The sequence below is a fragment of the Colias philodice genome, chromosome 16, assembly GCF_061535455.1.
Source record: "Colias philodice isolate Cphi_HAF_F1 chromosome 16, ilColPhil1 Martin Lab GWU primary, whole genome shotgun sequence".
Classification (NCBI taxonomy): domain Eukaryota; kingdom Metazoa; phylum Arthropoda; class Insecta; order Lepidoptera; family Pieridae; genus Colias; species Colias philodice.
In genome coordinates this window covers 4,069,177-4,087,916 of record NC_143101.1, presented here as the reverse complement: position 1 = coordinate 4,087,916, position 18,740 = coordinate 4,069,177, and the positions used below count along the sequence as shown (strand labels likewise).

Below are 18,740 nucleotides of genomic sequence, written 5' to 3'. Positions count from 1 at the left end.
AAAGATACCGTGATGCGAAAATCTATTCCAGCTTCTCAAAGGCTATCAATAACTCTAAGATTTCTAGCAACTGGAGCCGATTTTGAAGATTTAAAATTTCAGTCCTGCATTGCACCTCGCACTCTGAGTGACATTGTCATGGAAACATGTGAAGCTATAAATGAAGTATTAAAAAGAAATATAATGGTAAGTTTTATTATTATAATCAACATGCATACAGTTTCATTACACATTATAATTAAAGAGCATAAAAAGATTGCAAAAAGCTTGTTGCAGTATCAGTTTCTGCGTCCGAAGTATTTATTACATCTTCAGTTGTTTCCACAATTTCATCAGGCACATTTGGCATGGGAGAAGGAATAGATAATGAATATGATTGTACCGGCAGCTGCACGGATGATGACGACGAGTGTAATGAAGGTGGCAGTGTGTGTGGTATGGCTGGTGGTGTGTGTGGTATGGCTGATTGCGTATGTGGTAATGGTATGGTTGATAGCGATTGTAGTTTAAGTGGTTGTGTGCGAGTTATGGTTGATGTTATAGAGGGTTTGGGTGATGGCGTAGGTGGTATAGGTGAAGAATTGGAGGACCAGGTAAGGGAAGCTGGAGCAGCATTTATCATCACAGAATTTCTATTAAGATTGCCATTTTCACCTTCAAACAGTATGTCGTTTATAAATTTCTCGGCAAGTCTTTGTTGCTCTCTTGACATACGTTGTAATTTAAAAGCCCAGTTTTTCGCCATTATTTGAAATTCACTCTCTGGTGTTTTAAAATGTGCCTTAGCTAACAACATCAACTCAGTTTGCAAATCATTTCTCTTTTTTTTTGATGCTGGTGGTGCTGTCGATTGTTGTGATGTCCCTGGTAGTGTAGAAGTCCCTGATTGTGTAGAAGTCCCTGATTGTGTAGCAGTCCCTGTTTGTGTTAAAATATCTGACTGTGTAGCAGATTCTGGTTGTGCTGATGATTCCTGAAACAAAAATTAAATTATGAGTAATATAAAATAATAAAAATTACTGTGTAGTCAAAATTGTGTTACATTAAAATGTTAATGAATAGGTATATTATAATAATTATCATTTTTCATGTGTGTGTTTTTTTTTGTTACAGCTACCCAAAACAGAAAATGATTGGAAAAAACTAGCCAACGCATTTGGCAATAGATGGAATTTTTTCAATTGTATTGGAGCAGTGGATGGGAAACATGTGTTAATTGAAAAGCCTCAGGATTCCGGTTCTTTATACTACAATTACAAAGGAACATTTAGCATAGTGCTAATGGCCATAGCTAACGCAAACTATGAATTTATAATGGTTGATGTTGGAACTAATGGAAGAGTATCTGATGGAGGAGTGATTAAAAATACAAAATTTTGGGATCTGTTTGAAAAGAAGCAACTGCAAATTCCACCGCCTGAAAAATTACCAAATTCAGAAAAAAAAATGCCTTTTGTTTTCGTAGGGGATGAGGCGTTTCAGCTGCTCCCAAATTTTATGAAACCATATCACAAGAATATTCTCAATGACGACCGAAGACGATTTAACTACCGCTTATCTCGTGCGCGTCGTATAGTGGAAAATGTATTTGGGATTCTTGTATCACGGTTCAAGATTTTTAAAAAACCTATTAACCTTTCACCCAATAAAGCAAAAACTATAGTGATGGCATGTTGTCATTTGCACAATTTGCTCGTGAAACAGAAGCAATACATTCGTCATGGAGATGTAGATGTCGAAGATTGTGCTAGTGGTACTATAACACCAGGCACATGGAGAAATGACCCAAACCAATTGCTAAGCATTGAACGAAGTCGAGCAGGAAATTCTGCACTGCAAGCAAAACAAGTTCGAGACGATTTTTGCCAGTACTTTAATACAGTTGGAGCAGTGCCATGGCAAGACAAGTGCTTGCAATGATTTGTGTTGATTATGAAAATTTTATATGTATACTACTTAATTTTAATATATTAAACTAAGTAAAAACAAAGTTTTTATTTTATTTTTAGTCTAGTACCTACTCAATGAGCACTTAAGCACTTATTAAAAAATAACACTGCTTACCTCGCTTACAGTTGTGTCAATTCCTGATTCCGGTTCCATCTGATCCTCTAAAAACTGCAATTCCTTAAAATACCATAGGCTAGGCACATATAGATCATCTGTGGACGACCCAGAAACCCTAGACTTTTTAATTTTTTTATTTTCCCGATTAAAAGTCGTACGCAGGATATTTATTTTCTTTTTTACATCCTCTTCGGTAATTTGTGGACGACAAACTTTTAATACTTGCACCATTTTCTTTAAAGCCAGGTCTCTTTTATGTTTATCCTTATATTCGTTGGATTTTACTTTCCACAGTTGTGGTGAATCTCTAAATAAAGATATAAAGTACAGTTGATACTCCTTGTCACTCAAGTCAGCCATTTTGATTTTGTTGTATACGAATATAACCTTAGACGAACGTACAACCTGTCTCAGCGGCGGTCGCACGAAAATGGCGAGTTTGTTTGACAAACATGACCGTACACCTTCAAACATGTTTGACAAGCATGTCGTCAATCAAATCTTTCAAATAAACAGCCAAACACGTAGTTTGCTTGACAAACACGTCAAACATATCCGCAGACTGTCAAATAATTTGCCAAACACGTAAAATTTGACAAATTATTTGAACGTCTACAGGCTGCATAACTGATGCGTAATGCGTGATGTTGCATTACGTGTCAAAGTGATATTACTTTTGTACTATTACACGCATTACCTACCCATGTCTACTTCAAATTTGACTTTTCATTGATTGTTCACCTACTTTTGTAATATCGTTCAAGATTTTAATTTTCTTCTCGGCTTTTACAAAAAGATACAGAAAATTATTTCAAGTATGGGTGACAATGTTGATTTTGAGCCTTTGGAGCCTTCTCTAAAGAATGTAGTAGAACAGAAATCATTACGTTGGATTTTTGTTGGTGGTAAGGGTGGTGTTGGAAAAACAACATGCAGGTGAGAAATTTTAATTAAACACGCACTCTTTTAATAAATCACGTCAACGTTTAGTTACGTACTAAGATATTATTAATAATTTCAGTTGCAGTTTGGCTGTTCAGCTTTCGAAAGTGCGGGAGTCTGTATTAATTATATCTACAGACCCTGCACACAATATTTCAGATGCATTTGATCAAAAATTTTCGAAGGTAAATAATTGTATTTACGCTCATTTATTTTTTGCTACAACAAATATAAAAGATGGCGTAATTATGACGATTATTTCTCATTTTTCCCCAATAAGAATATATTGATTGATAAATGTTTATATTGCAGGTGCCAACCAAAGTGAAAGGTTTTGACAATTTATTTGCTATGGAAATAGATCCTAATGTTGGACTAACAGAGTTACCAGAAGAATACTTTGAGGGAGAGGCTGAAGCCATGAGACTCGGTAAAGGTGTGATGCAGGAGATTGTTGGTGCTTTCCCTGGTATTGATGAGGCTATGAGTTACGCAGAGGTATATTTGATCTTAATAAGTAAATAGTATAAGCCTTTATGGTACATAGTTCTGAGGTTATTTTTTATGGATTGCTGATTATTGTTGTTCTGAGAATAAGCATAATAGTACATTACAAATTTTGATAACATTTTCTTAGTATAAATGTAATCTAATTGGATATAAAATGTTTGAAAACATAATGCTCTGAAATGGAAATAACAGGCTAATACATACATAATTTAATTAATGTTGTAAATCTTGCTAGTTAAGTTTATACAATTGCAATTTGTAATGTGTTCCAAGTTAAATATTTGTTGATTATTAACTGAATATTGTTTCTTGACTATTACCTTCACTTAATTCCACAACAAATATTTCAAATCACCAATTAACACCATGATTTACAAAATATTATTTTCCTATACATTTCAAGATAACATTAATGAAATATTGTTACAATTGTCTAAAAGTCAGCAAGTGCAAGTTTTTTTTAACTGACTTCAAGTATAGTTAAAAAATGTTTTTCTAATAATTTCTCAGGTAATGAAACTAGTGAAAGGCATGAATTTCAGTGCAGTGGTGTTTGACACAGCCCCCACTGGGCACACTTTGCGTTTGCTCTCATTTCCGCAGGTTGTAGAGAAGGGACTTGGTAAACTGATGCGCTTGAAATCTAAGGTAAGTTTATTGTTAATCAAACATTGTTTATAGTTTATTGAACACTTTATAATTTTGTTGTATTTATCATATTTATCATTTTAGTATATTGCTTGAAACTTTAGCTGATAATATGTTGTATTACAAGCACATTATTTACTGGGAGGCGGAATGACCCAAAAGTGAACACAAGCACATTGCTCTGAAAATTCGAATTGTAAATATCTAAAACCACACAAATTTAACAAATCCATAACTCCATGATATCTTTCAACATCTGTACATTTTCTTTATATTATTTCTTCTAAAAAACAAATACTTGGTACCAGTAATTATATTTTCTTACACAGGTCGCACCATTCATAAACCAAATCGCTTCACTCTTCGGCCTCGCCGACTTCAACTCGGACATGTTTAGTAATAAAATGGATGAAATGTTGTCAGTCATTCGTCAAGTGAACACACAGTTCAAAGATCCCAATCAGACGACATTTGTTTGTGTTTGTATTGCAGAATTCCTCTCGCTATACGAAACTGAGAGGCTCGTACAAGAACTGACGAGGTGTGGAATAGACACACATAACATTATAGTCAACCAGTTGTTGATGAAAACGTCAGCTCCTTGTGAGTTATGCGCCGCGAGGCATAAAGTCCAAGAGAAGTATCTAGAACAAATTGCAGACTTGTATGAAGACTTCCATGTGACCAAATTACCTCTGCTAGATAAGGAAGTGCGAGGTGCGTCGGCTGTGAACTCGTTTTCTGAATTTTTGCTCAAACCATATGTACCACCACCACCCGCGACGTCATAGAAGTGTTGAGTTGTACTTATGAATAAAAATGATTATGAATTTGAATTACTACAAAGAAATTTAACAAATCAATTAAGTATATTACATAATAAATAATTACTATTTAGTACTTCCTTTTCATTTTTTAATATAGGGCAGATGTTATTGCATAAAATCTATATTTAATGAAAAAAATGTATCTGAAGAAAATGATATACACTGGCTATAATATTAATTTTAAAAGCCTACAAAAGATTTACGTGCCGCAGCACTGCCATTTGTAAAGATAATAAATTATACTATCAGATATATTTTTATAACATGTAGTTATAAAGCTATAGGATTTATAGAATTATCAATACTATACTATCATACATTTTTATTCATGAGTAAAAACTACATGAGTCATGAACTTTATCATAAAATTCATTCATGACAAGCATTTTTCTTATGTTTATAAGAATATAGGCTAATCGTTTTGCAGTACTTGCAAAATTCCATTTTTTGTTGAAAGCAGGAATAAGGTTTCAGATTTTAAAATGCAATATAACTATAGAACTTGATTCGTTTTGTTAATATACAAATAACGAAGAACTATTGGCACAGAATATATAATAGTACGTACAGAAGGTTCACTCCCTAATAAAAGTCAACTTTAGGCATAAATAATTGCATACTCTTGAAAGTGGCACTTGCTTGCAAGCGAAATTGAAACTTACGGTGGGCCATGAGCGCTCATATTCTATTGCGCGGCGCCGAATCGATGCGCGCGAGCTCAGGGTTGGTACTCGCCGCCGAATTATCATAGGCGCTAGGCAACCCGCGCTCGACTGCCAACTCAGTCGGCAACTGCAACGGCGCGAAACATACCTAAACTACGGAGTGAAACCCCCCTGCTATTGGTTCAAGCGCAACATGATTTGTGCCGCTTTTATCGGAGCCAATTCAATTCGATCCAAGACTTCTTAATTTTTTTATTAAGTATATTTTAAATTATTTAATTGAGGTGAAAGATTAACAATATGTGATGTTCTTTAGTGTGTATAACATTGACCTAATAATGTAAAATGTATATCAGGTGTCTCTGCTAGTATAAATTAGGAGAATATCAAAGTGTAATATATGTATTAAAAGACTTTGTATACATACTGAAATAAATTATAATTGTTATAAGTTTGTTTTATTTTCCACTAACACTTTTTTAACACAATTTTTTTTCCTAACATGTTTTGTCTATAGAGAAACATTTTATCAAACATGGGTTTATTTAAATTAAAACAATTTTCATGTTAATTTATTTATATATTCTAAATTTCAAAAACTATAAAATTAACAACATTATTTCATTGTAAAACAACAACTAATTTATAGCTTGCAATACGGCAGTGATATTTATTTTATACATAGCACATAAATCATATTTTTACAAACATTTGAATTGCTCTTTAAATAAGACTAGAAATTTGTATTGAAAAGCAAAATATTGATCTGTGTAAGAAATCTAGTTACTTATAACAATTATTGTAAAAAATAAATAAAATAATACTTATAACAAGGACGTTTTGAAAACTACAATATAACTATTATGCTATTTAAAATTACTCACAATTTTCGTTTGATTTGGTCATGTCTTTTGTATAAAACATTACAATACTGAAAGTAAACATTATTTTATATATTGTTATTAAAACGCGTTGAAATACCTGCTTGGTGGCTGGTGCCATTTCATAAATCTGCAACTTGTATATGATTATAACAATAATTTTTAAATATTTTTGAGGAAGGTACAATTTAATATTATGTAGAATATTACAAACATTGAGATAATATTACTATACGTATGGAGGAGACACCACGAACAAAATCTGTGCGCCATTTTTTTGCTCTAACTAAGTTTTAAAAATTATTATCTAGTTAGGTTCTTACCGATTAAAGTTATTCCTTTGCACATTTCCGTATTATATATGTATTATTTGTGCAATATCATAACACACACGAAGGCATATTTGATGCGTTTCACTTTAAAACCATTAAAAAAAACCGCTCAACATACGTCATGTGGCGTATGTTGAGCGGAACATAAGTGATGTAGGCGGTGTCGTCTCCATATATGTATATCTCAATGATTACAAATGGACCTTTATTACAAGCATAGTATTTCATTAAACGAGTGAAAAGGATAGATATATGCAAAATATATCTCGCATCTCTGTCACTCAACATTTTTTTTTTGTATAGTGTCGATGTTAGCCAAGGAGGGCTTCTACATATTAACCGGGCTAATAACATTATTAAGCGTGTAATAAACTTACAATTCTGTTCCACCATTCATTTTCATAATTCTTTTACATTTGGAGTCACAAACCTTGCTAAGTAAATATTAACTATGTATTGTTAACATAATATTATAATAATAAAAATACGCGGCATGCTCTAAATGCACAAGAAATGCCAAGAAACCGATAACTAATCTACTAGGTTATAGATAAAAAATAACACTGGGATTTTTTGGAACATACACTAAAGATTATCTTCTTTTAGCATTCGCGACAAAAATATTTGGTTCACTTTTATATTTTTAAACAAATCATATTAGATACCTCTTTAAACAATTAAACAAACAAAAATTTAAAAAAAATATGTCTTAACTGGTTTCGAAAAATCGTTTGTATTAAATCTAGACATCACTCAGTTCACTCAAATATTAACATTCCATAAAAATAATTAAGGCGATTATCACACTGCCACGCACCACGCTGCATGTTGCGTGACTGCGTGTTTAACGTTACTTGTAAGTATCTCCGTTTGTATAGAAAACACGCACAGTCCAACACACTGAAAATGCAACCACGCGCGTACATGCGGATCACGCGCATACACGCGGAGAAACATGCATCCCCGCGCGTAGGTGCGGGGCGAGACGCAAGGTATGGCACACCGAATCCCGCAGTGCCGCGCGTCGTGATGCTCAGTATTGTACGACCACCACAGAGAACGGCGAATAAATGAGAGCCGCCGTGCGTGAATCTACAAACGCACCTACGCCGACGTCGACGACGTCTACGCCGACGACATGCAACATACAGCGTGATGCGGGGCAGTGTGAGGATTGCCTAAGCAATAATCTCACACATTTGCTCTATGAAAGTTCAAATGTAAATATTAATTATTATTAATACAATACAGCCACAGGTTGTGTAAATCGTAGTAAAAAGATAATAATATTGCTTCTTTCGCAATGAAAACAAACGGTGAATATATTTTGTTCTTGTCCTGTAACAAAAGTCACTTTGTTACTTTTTAATGGTAACATCTCCTAACTATGAATATCATCTATGAAACATTTTTTTTTTTATTAGGGCCGCCATGGACGTATAAACAAAGACGGACGGTATATCGCCTAAACACTGAGTGAAACCTAGTAATGGCGGCGAAACATCCATGTGTGTGTGCCATGTTGCCATGGCAACAGCTGTCCTGATGACAATGGCGGCTGTAAGTATTTTTTTCTATAAATTTTGCCGTAATAATTTTGTCATTAAAACATAAAAGAAATAACTTGCTTCCCTGTGGAATGTAATCCCTTGTGTTTTGTTATTTAAAATTGTACTGTTGCGACACCATTTAACCACGCAAGACGGCATTTTAAATATTTTTTGTGAAACAGTGACGCAGTTAATCAGTCGGTAGTTCACGACCTAATGGCGGCCGACTAGCTTACTATGGTGAGAGTGTGTGCGTGTTTATTGTCTTTACACGATCGCTAGCTTACTATGGTGGCTTCACGTTGTTTGTTCGTAATACGGCGTCCGTCTTTTTTTATACGTCCATGAGGGCCGCATAAAATTTTCAGATAAATTTGTATAAAACACGTTTGTTTAAATATTTAGTGACTCACATTTTTAATATGAAGGATTTTATTAGGAAAAGACGATGATAATCTTGCACTTTTCTTTTAGGATATCATTCTTTTACAAGTAACAACCTGAGCACGGCTGGATCGATTCTTATTTTGTTGCATTTGTATCCACAAAAAATTTTAAAAAGTAAAAAAAATCCACAGATAACTCAAAAACTGCACAGTCTCCTACCTGGCAAACCACTTGCACAATTTATTTAGCACATCAACCTAATTATTGCATTATCAAAAAAAAATCAGTCTATCAAGCATTGTTTCGTTTTTGTCAACTGTTTCTGTTATGTGCTGGCAAGTGCCACGCGGTAAGTGCCGCGCCGAGTAAAGTGCCGAAAAGTGCCGATGCGCAGGCACCGGCTTCGAAAATTAGTTTCGGTGTGAACACGCCCCATATCATTAGGTGCCGGCAGTGGATCGTGGCTGATAGTGCGCATGCGAATACCTGCAAAATGTAAAAAAAATTGAAAATAATGTTTTTGTGTGAAATAAAGTAATTTTGTTTGAATCATTTATCGGCAATTAATTTACATAAGTGATAATAGGTAGACTAGATTTATGAAACCACAGAGGATAATTGAGAAATATAAAATGATTTATTCATTAAAAATTAGAATCATGTCTTTATGGAATCGTACATAATATGCTGCTGAGAGAATTCAAAATTTTAACGAAGTTACTTCATTGACGAAAATTCTACACATAAACTTGGACCTCATTCTGCAATAACTTACCCTGACAGCAAAACAAAGTGAAAACTTTAGGCAAAGCGTGAAAACAGCCGCCAATTGCGAGCGAGGGCCCATCGAAGTGCCATTGCGTCCCCAAAGGGCTAATAACGGCACCGTCGCACCGTACATCATTGGCATACCTGGGAAAGTCGTATTGGAAGTTTTTAATTACATTCTATCATAATATTAAAGTGTGTAAGTGGTTTAACTAACGTCGTTACGCCACTTTTAACTCAAGAACTTCTTAACTGTTTTAATGACTGATTTATTGGATTTATCTTGGAATATTTTTAACATAAATTCGAGTATCTCTTCCTATTCCAATTTTTAGAAGATCTAATTTTCATTCTTGCGGTTAGAATGTCGGGCAGACAATATTCGAAAAACCATATTTCATACTCATAATATATTAATGCCTATTATGATCTGTCCTATTTTACTACAAGTTACAACCCAAGGAATTCAGTAACCATACTTTATTTTCAATGTAGGTATTTGATCAAGATAAGCCTTATCTAATAGTGTCACAGTAAGTTTAAGTAAATAATTAAAAAATAGGACTGAGATTTTGCTTTAAACGCAAGTAGTAAGATAAGAAAGTATGAAATTCTGTTTGATGTATGTTGTTAGCTCAGAATTATTGCGATACCCTTGTAACTTTGCATTGAAAAATATTAACCTTAATGTTTCTTTTACTTCTTAATAATATGAAAAATGTGTTAGACCCAAATTATTTTTACGATTTTACAATTGAGTTAATTTATTAAACAAACTTTAATTAAAAGCGAAATTAAAATAAATCCTTCCAATGATAACTAACATGTACCTAATCAAGATGTATTCAAATTCAAATTGTTTAATTTACAGAATGTAGAATTACGAAGATGTTAGGTAAGTACAGATAATATAGATTCTTATATATTCTGCTGTAATCCAAGCAAGTCCCAAAAAATTCAAAAAAAAAATAATTTCATATTAAAAAAAAAATCTTAAAAATTCAACCTCCATATTACAATCCCTTCAACTCACCAAACAAACTGACAGTCATCAACACAAACGATATAGCATGTCCAAACGGCAGGTAATTAGGGTCACCAGCGTGAAAGACAGCCGTCCAACGAATATTGCTCAACGTGGGATGATGACCAGCCCCATAGAAGTGGTAGGACGCTAGTAATGCCCATATACAGGCTAGGCTTGAACTGCACCTGGAGGATAGTGCTGCAAAATACAATTTAGTTTTTGACAACATTTGAATTGGAAAGAAATATTATGACAGAAAGTTTTAAATTTACACTATACATATATACTTTAAAATTGCATGTAATTGGAGAAATATAATATTTGGAATTAAAATTATCAGTCTTTAAATACCTATATTTCGAGCACTTTATTTAGTTGCATATTCTAGAGGTTTCAAAGTAAGGCCGCGTTTCCATCTGCAAGAAAACTTCCGCAAGAAATGTCAGATAGTCTGTCTGACAGCAGCTTGCCAATCTACTTGCAGGTGGAAACGCGGAATTGGACTTGCAAGCTGCTGTCAGACAGACTGTCGGACATTTCTTGCGGAAGTTTTCTTGCCGATGGAAACGCGGGCTTATAAATTAAATCACATAAAAACCTAAACATTAGGAATTTCAATATACTTACAATATTTCGTAGATCCTTCAATCTTCATCAAAGCGACGATGTTCAGAACCAAAAATCCCGTCAACAACGCGAAAGCAGCCGCCGGCGCATACGAGGCGCCAAGCACCAAACAGTTCGCCAAGTAAAATAGCAATCCAACCACTACTAAAGGAACCGTCGGACCATTGCGATCTTTCTTCAAAAGAAGTCCAAACATAGTCACAATGAACAGCCAAGCCACTCTTGCCAATAGTCTAGAACGAGTCGGTGACCCAAGTGACCCCCAACCCACCGCCCAATGAGCACACGTAAAAATACCCGCTATAACTATTCCATATCCCCGCCAAGCCACGTGTCGCCTAGCAACCGCTACAACCGCCGCTACCGAACCTAACGCTATTACCAACGCTGCCCTAGAAGCTTGCCCAGTTGGCAAATTACCCCCGGACGTCCAACAATCCCCTTGTTCCTCCCTACAACCTCTATACGACCTAGATAAAGCTAAAACTACCCCACACCCCGCCCATAAACCTAACGCCTTCAAATTACTAATGTTCCAGGCAATTACGCCCAAAACGCTCAAAGACAAGTACGATAGTACCGAACCTTCTTCTATTATATAGCTGTTAGATGCTAAAACAGCTGCAGATGCGAATAAAGCAGAGCGTGCGAATCGCTCGTAAAACTGCGTACGACCTTCGTACCATTTCTGAGTAATCCCATCCCAATGGAGTATAGCTAACGTACAAGTTATTGCCCCTGATACTAATCCAGTCGTCAGAATAATTGCACTTTCCAAATCTTCATATAATTCGAAATAATATCCAGTGTACACCAATGATATGCACACTGCATTGGATATTATACCAGTAGGGACAAAGGAACTGGCAAATACATGAGGAATTCGTTCTACTGGGATTCCTTCAGCTATGATCCAATTGAAAAAGATAGCTAAAAGGAGCAAAAGAAGAGCCCTTAACATCGATAGCGAATCAAATTCAACCCACACTTCTCTGTATACGTTCCTTATTGTGTCTATTAGGGACCTGAAACAATTTAAAAGGGTTAGTTTGTTGTAGGAAATAGAGTTTAATCTATACTAATACTAATATTATAAAGCTGAAGAGTACAATACGACCAACGTAACTTGGCGGGCCTGAACATAGCCTCTACGAACTTTTGCGCATGTACACTCGTAAAAAAAAGTGTTATAGGCATTTATTTCTTTTAAACTGAAATTCGAATAAAAATTTCCTTATACAGAGACCAAGTACAAATAAAATAAATATCAAAACGCTATGAGACATAAAGCAATAAAAATAACCTAATGAATTCAGGATTCACTCAGCAACTCTTAAAAAAACTTTGTCAACATTTTTTACGCCTTCTTCTTTTTCTTTTTTAAAATACTGCGTTAAATCGAATATTATTTTTCTCGCCTGGCGATTTAAAACCATATTATGCTTTGGTGGCATCTTTGTTCCCGAATAATACAAAATTCCAAGTAGAATATTCCAAATTAACACTAAAACAAACTTAAACACGAACAAATTTAAACTTAACACTCAACAATATAATAATAACAAATAATAACGATCAACTCAACGAAAACTTTTGTAACTGCCTGTACTCAAGACAGAGATAGCGACACGAACACGACACCAATGTTAACGTGTGACTGAGATACATAATTGCGTACCGAGAATTGCCGAATATGCACGAAGTTATACGACGTAAACAAAAAGGGATGTCCACTATGCGTGTCTGAGGATATTGATTAATCGATTTTTTTTTCAAATCGATTGAAATTGAATTGTGAAATATATTTATATTTAATTTTATAATAGGTTTCAAATATTCTCAATCAGTCCTTATTGTAGTGGTCGTTTATAAATAAATGATATTTAACTAAATTATGTCTTACAACCATGAAAATAAAATGTTATTAGTTTTTTTTTGCTATTAAACTCGAAATCTCTTTGACTAACGACAAAATTCAATAAGTTTGTAAAGCTATTTCGTTCAGTATCTCATATAAACAAAAATCAATAAATTTCAAATCGATAAAAATCGATTGCGATATTCGTTCGAATAAAGGGATGATTGTGTTTACATAGAGTCAATCCCTAGCCTAGATCTCCGCCCCGCGCACGCCGCCTCATGCCACCATTTCGTTCCTAAAAAACGTTCGTGCGCAGCCTTCTGCGCGAAGTTCAGGCCCGCCAAGTTACGTTGGCCGTAGTGTATGTTTGTTTGAACATGCAAATCTCAGGAACTATTGGTCCGATTTGAAAAATTCTTTCGGTGTTAGATAGCCCATTTATTGAGGAAGGCTAAAAGCTGCATATCATTACGCTAAGACCAACAGGCGCAGAGCCACGTGAGCCGCGAAGCGCAGCTAGTTTTAAATAACATTAAGATTAAACTGTTTTACTTTCATAGGTAAACTATATACATATACAGGGTTACTTTTAAAACACCAGCAACCTCGTAGGACAAGATAGCTAACATCATAAGTAACAACATTTGTTCTACGACTTTTGATAATTTGTTAGATTTTATTTTCATACAAAAATAAATATAAAATATTCATTTAATTTTCCGTTTGAATATTATAAACTCTACGCGCATCCCAAAAATTACGTAAACAAGAAGCGAACGAGAGGGGAAAGGAGGCGTCGCGTCGTCCTTTCGATAATGAATAGAACATAGACTTACAAATGTTAGGAGAGTACAATAAAAACTTAAAAAAAATCATTTAAAAATAATGTATTGCGTTATGCCAAAAGTCGTATAACAAATGTTGTTACTTATGATGTTAGCTATCTTGTCCTGAGAGGTTGCTGGTGTTTTACAAGTAACCCTGTATATATTCATCATAGAAACTATTATGTTTTAGCATGAGATTAGAACGAATAAATATGGAACTCTAAAAGACGGAAATGACGAAAGTTTTATGATGTAAAAAAACGATTGGTCAAATTTCTAAAATTAATTCAATAATATATGAAACTGTAAGTAGTACATATTCAATTGACGTCATAGTTTTCTTATCACTATACTGCAATGAATTGCGTCAACATATTTTCAAATCATCAGATAAGAATTTACTTAGAATTAAAAGAATAATTTTTCTTACAAATTCGTAATATTATATGATCATCAGCTATACAAACATAATTAAAAAATAAAACCTTCCAAATCTTTTGAATATAAACAATGCTCAGAAGAAGTCATTTTTAGATTAATAAGATAAAAAATAAATCAGTTTTTCACATACACTTCAAATTTTAAAGATACTGAGATATCAAATTTTATCAAATTTCAAATTATCAATTATATATTACCTGACATCAGCTACATAAGTTTTAAGATCTTCTTCTGTCTTTACATTAAATGTTTTTTCTATCTGGTCTCTTGTAGAATTAATCAGTTCAGCCAATCTATCTAGGGACACTTGCTGAGATTCTTCTCCATATCTCACTAAATATTGTGATATCTAAAAAAAGGACACAATTTAAAATTTTTAAACATAAAAAATAAGTTATTGTGGCATTCCATACAATGTCATGCATTCTAGTTTCGGCAAACAAACTATATCTTACTACACTTCCTTTTTTTGATAATAAAATATAGCGACACTTTACACACAATTTTTGAAACACAAAAACACTTTCCAACAATAAAGAAAGATTGTTTATGTTTCCTCGATGTAAAATAAATTATCAAAGCAATTTAAATATTACCACACACTTGTCTTGCTTAACAACTCAAATCATCAGATCCACTTAAGAAATAAGTATTTTTTACCAACTCATAAGTTAACACAGTTGAATTTAAATTTTAGCACATTAAAATTTTTTTTCCAATACTCACTTGTTTCAAATTATTGCTCAAATGCAACAACGTATTAGTCTTCGACATTTTAGGCAGTAACGGCATCAATACATTGCCCAAAGACGGAGCTGGGGGAACACTTCCTATAACCGCAGTGACTGTAGGAGCTAAGTCAGTTTGCTGTATCTCTCTACCAATTTCAATATCACTGCCTTCGCCAGCAAAACCACCTTTGTAATATGCAAATAAAGCTGCAGTTCGCTCTGCTTTTGTCCCTCCACCGTGATCACCTGAATAATGTTTTATGTTAGAATATGGCTAGATATTTGTGGAATAAAATTAACAATAAAAAACTGTACATTCTCTGGAAAGAAATAAATAAATTTATTCATTTATTATTTAAGAATGGACGAGGTATTACCTGCGCCTTCGTCAGCATGCAATAGATTTGTTATTTATTATTAGTTGGAAATTTTGAAATGATAAAAATTTAAATATTCTTGTTTCTGCACACAATTTTAACAGTATAAAATCAATGGTTACAATTTTTTATTTTACATATTGGTTGGAACTACTGTTACTGGTCATTTTTTTTTATGAGAGAGTTCTTAAATTAGATTTAAAAAAATATTAAATTGAAATATTATCTTCATTCTTAAACCAATTACAAATTCTAGTTCAAAATGAATAGAAAATACCTGTTTCAGTCATTCCATGATCACCAATGACGTACAAAATAGCATCAGATGGCAGTGCATCAATTATTTTCTCCAGTCTATTATTTGTTTCATTCAGTTTTCTCGTCATTTCTGGATGGTTCGGTCCATATCTGTGACCTGCATGGTCTACTCCCAAATAATGTGCGAGTAGAAGCGTCCAGTCATCTTGCTTTAACTCATCATAGATTTTTGAATCAACTTCTACAAAAAGAGAAACATTTATAGTAATATTAGTATTATATCATCTGTGGTAATATATTTAGTTTATAAAGATCAACAAAAATCAAAAATATTATAAGGTATTTAAGGTATTTTTTAAAGCAATTTTTCTTGTGTTGTTGTGGGTATTTTCATTGTTATGGACTAAATCTGCTTTCAAATCTCCCTTTCAATAATTTCGTCTTTCTATTTGCTATAACTAACTAAAAAGTTCTAATATAAATACACAGTACACACTATACCTGTATCAACAGTATCCAAATCCCAAGTATGAAATGAATACATAGCATGTGATCGAAGCCAGCGTCCTGGCAGCAACCTGGACCATGTATCATCACCAAGAAGTACAGCATGACCATTACTTTTAACCACCTTATAAAAAAATGAAAATTAGAATTTAAAGACGCATTATTTTTCTTATATTTGATAACTCACACTACAAAAAGAATGATAATCATACCTGGTCTATCATATTGTCTTCATGAAGCTCTAATGCTGCAAAATTAGAACTTGCATCAACAAATGTAGGAAGAGACCCAGTTACAAGGGCCTTCACTCTCTGAAATGTAGTTGTAGGTGGGTCTGCCATAAAGCGGTATAGCCTGGATCTTTCCGGCCATTTCTTTAGGGTTTTGTGTATAACAGGCAAGCGATTTTGATAATACAAAGGGCTTTCTAGATTTTCATCGTATTCTGTGAAGTCGTACCGTAGCGAGTCAACTAAAATAAGCACAACTCTGTTCCGCAATGAAGAACATATTAAGGGCGCACCAGGATTGTTTAAAAAAAGTTCAAAATCATCGGATTTACAATCGACTGGCGCGGTTAAACTTTCTTGCCCATCACAACCAATTTTTTCATAAGACACACATTGTGATACATCATCAAGAGTTTTTCGTGATAGTAGAAATCCGTGCCCAAACATTAATATCCCGGCAATAATTAAATAAGAGAACCAGAGAAGATACAAAATACAATTCCATTTCTCTTTCATTTTTAGCTGATTCTATACTTGTTTTTGTATGAGGTCATTGGTCAAAGAATTATTCTTGAATAAAATAATATAGAAATATTCATTAAATTATAGAAAAGTCTTAAATCAATTAGAAAGAACAGGGATCGGGAAAATTAATTTAAATGCGAGGAATGAGGATTGAAGAAGGCTGTCAAAATACACCGCGTCTGATTGTCAAATGTCACTGTCACAACCCACAGTCAATAGAAAAATGGAATATGCTCATGTTCGTGATAACTCCTTAAGTCCTTAAGCGAGTGTGGCTTAGCCGAAGGTGACAATGATCATATATTTTTTGAGTGCCCTAAACGAAATTCCTCACTTTTGGATCTCCTTCCCCCTGATGTTCCCCGCCCCACTAATTTTAAATGTTTATTGTGTTTGGTTCCCTCCTCATTTGTTAACGTTTTATCCAAATTTATCCACCTCAATAATCTTAAATTTTAATGCTTTGCTTTTGTATATGTCCTGTTTGGTTATCCAGGTAAGACTGATCCAGCATTTGAACTGCTCAATCTCTTCCGTGATTTTTCCTCAGCACAGAGCATCAAGTTGCTACATTATAACCGTAGTCACTGAAATAAACGTTCACTTCTTCTTCTTTTTTGTCTATGGCCTTCCCAATCCCAAGGGCGTATTCAGAAAGAAAGCTTGAAACTTATAAGCGCTTATCGGCGCTTATAAGCGCTGGTAACCCGCGCAGGAAAATATATGAACATGCGCTTATAAGCGCTGATCGGCGCCGACAAGTTTGTTGAAACTTGTTGGAACTTGTCGGCGCCTATCAGCGCTTATAAGCGCATGTTCACATATTTTCCTGCGCGGGTTACCAGCGCTTATAAGCGCCGATAAGCGCTTATAAGTTTCAAGCTTTCTTTCTGAATACGCCCCAAGGACGGATTCTGCCAGTGTCAAGTGTCATGTGTGCACAGATCAAAATTGAACGTTTATTTCAGTGACTACGGGCGTATTCAGAAAGAAAGCTTGAAACTTATAAGCGCTTATAAGCGCTTATCGGCGCTTATAAGCGCTGGTAACCCGCGCAGGAAAATATATGAACATGCGCTTATAAGCGCTGATCGGCGCCGACAAGTTTGTTGAAACTTGTTGAAACTTGTCGGCGCCTATCAGCGCTTATAAGCGCCGATAAGCGCTTATAAGCGCTTATAAGCGCTTATCGGCGCTTATAAGCGCTGGTAACCCGCGCAGGAAAATATATGAACATGCGCTTATAAGCGCTGATCGGCGCCGACAAGTTCCAACAAGTTTCAACAAACTTGTCGGCGCCGATCAGCGCTTATAAGCGCATGTTCATATATTTTCCTGCGCGGGTTACCAGCGCTTATAAGCGCCGATAAGCGCTTATAAGCGCTTATAAGTTTCAAGCTTTCTTTCTGAATACGCCCTACGGTTATAGTGTAGCAACTTGATGCTCTGTGCTGAGGAAAAATAAACGTTCAATTTTGATCTGTGCACACATGACACTTGACACTGGCAGAATCCGTCCTTTTGGGATTGGGAAGGCCATAGACAAAAAAGAAGAAGAAGAAGAAGAAATGGAATATGCACAGACTCAGATAAATCCACAGACTGTTCATGATAGACATACCCCTACATGCTTAACGTTGAATGTTCCAACTACAGCAACGCTTCGCACAATCGAGCACTAGAAAAAGTAATGCGCGTGAATTGATGCGTGCAATCGATTTATCGTTAGTAATTATTAATTGTTGGAAAAAA

General features: G+C 34.6%; 3 protein-coding genes across 3 annotated transcripts; 1 reads left to right on the top strand and 2 right to left on the bottom strand.

The window, feature by feature from the left end:
• Positions 1-192: 192 nt before the first annotated feature.
• On the bottom strand, positions 193-2,689 carry LOC149481589 (uncharacterized). Its single transcript, XM_089705400.1, has 2 exons — positions 2,065-2,689; positions 193-973 (listed from the first exon to the last, which is right to left on the bottom strand). Exons 1-2 carry the CDS (start codon positions 2,539-2,541, stop codon positions 239-241), a joined length of 1,212 nt encoding a protein of 403 aa, XP_089561526.1. The 5' UTR covers positions 2,542-2,689; the 3' UTR covers positions 193-238.
• Positions 2,690-2,782: 93 nt separating this feature from the next.
• LOC149481588 (ATPase ASNA1 homolog) lies at positions 2,783-6,110 on the top strand. The gene is made up of 5 exons (XM_089705401.1): positions 2,783-3,003; positions 3,089-3,194; positions 3,322-3,507; positions 4,030-4,167; positions 4,497-6,110. The coding sequence occupies exons 1-5, from the start codon at positions 2,885-2,887 to the stop codon at positions 4,956-4,958; spliced, it is 1,011 nt and encodes a 336-aa protein (XP_089561527.1). The 5' UTR covers positions 2,783-2,884; the 3' UTR covers positions 4,959-6,110.
• Positions 6,111-8,057: 1,947 nt separating this feature from the next.
• PIG-O (phosphatidylinositol glycan anchor biosynthesis class O) lies at positions 8,058-17,171 on the bottom strand. Its single transcript, XM_089705242.1, has 9 exons — positions 16,446-17,171; positions 16,228-16,357; positions 15,746-15,967; positions 15,087-15,337; positions 14,558-14,709; positions 11,232-12,256; positions 10,611-10,802; positions 9,585-9,721; positions 8,058-9,295 (listed from the first exon to the last, which is right to left on the bottom strand). The coding sequence occupies exons 1-9, from the start codon at positions 16,977-16,979 to the stop codon at positions 9,122-9,124; spliced, it is 2,817 nt and encodes a 938-aa protein (XP_089561368.1). The 5' UTR covers positions 16,980-17,171; the 3' UTR covers positions 8,058-9,121.
• Positions 17,172-18,740: the final 1,569 nt, after the last annotated feature.

Coding starts and splice junctions, on each gene's coding strand:
- LOC149481589 (XM_089705400.1), bottom strand. CDS start 2,541: ATGTTTGAAGGTGTACGGTCATGTTTGTCAAACAAACTCGCCATTTTC. Junction 974..2,064: donor TTGACACAACTGTAAGCGAG/GTAAGCAGTGTT, acceptor TTTTTGTTTCAG/GAATCATCAGCACAACCAGA.
- LOC149481588 (XM_089705401.1), top strand. CDS start 2,885: ATGGGTGACAATGTTGATTTTGAGCCTTTGGAGCCTTCTCTAAAGAAT. Junction 3,004..3,088: donor GTTGGAAAAACAACATGCAG/GTGAGAAATTTT, acceptor TAATAATTTCAG/TTGCAGTTTGGCTGTTCAGC. Junction 3,195..3,321: donor TTGATCAAAAATTTTCGAAG/GTAAATAATTGT, acceptor TTTATATTGCAG/GTGCCAACCAAAGTGAAAGG.
- PIG-O (XM_089705242.1), bottom strand. CDS start 16,979: ATGAAAGAGAAATGGAATTGTATTTTGTATCTTCTCTGGTTCTCTTAT. Junction 15,968..16,227: donor TTTGGATACTGTTGATACAG/GTATAGTGTGTA, acceptor CTCTTTTTGTAG/AAGTTGATTCAAAAATCTAT. Junction 14,710..15,086: donor TGAGCAATAATTTGAAACAA/GTGAGTATTGGA, acceptor TCCTTTTTTTAG/ATATCACAATATTTAGTGAG.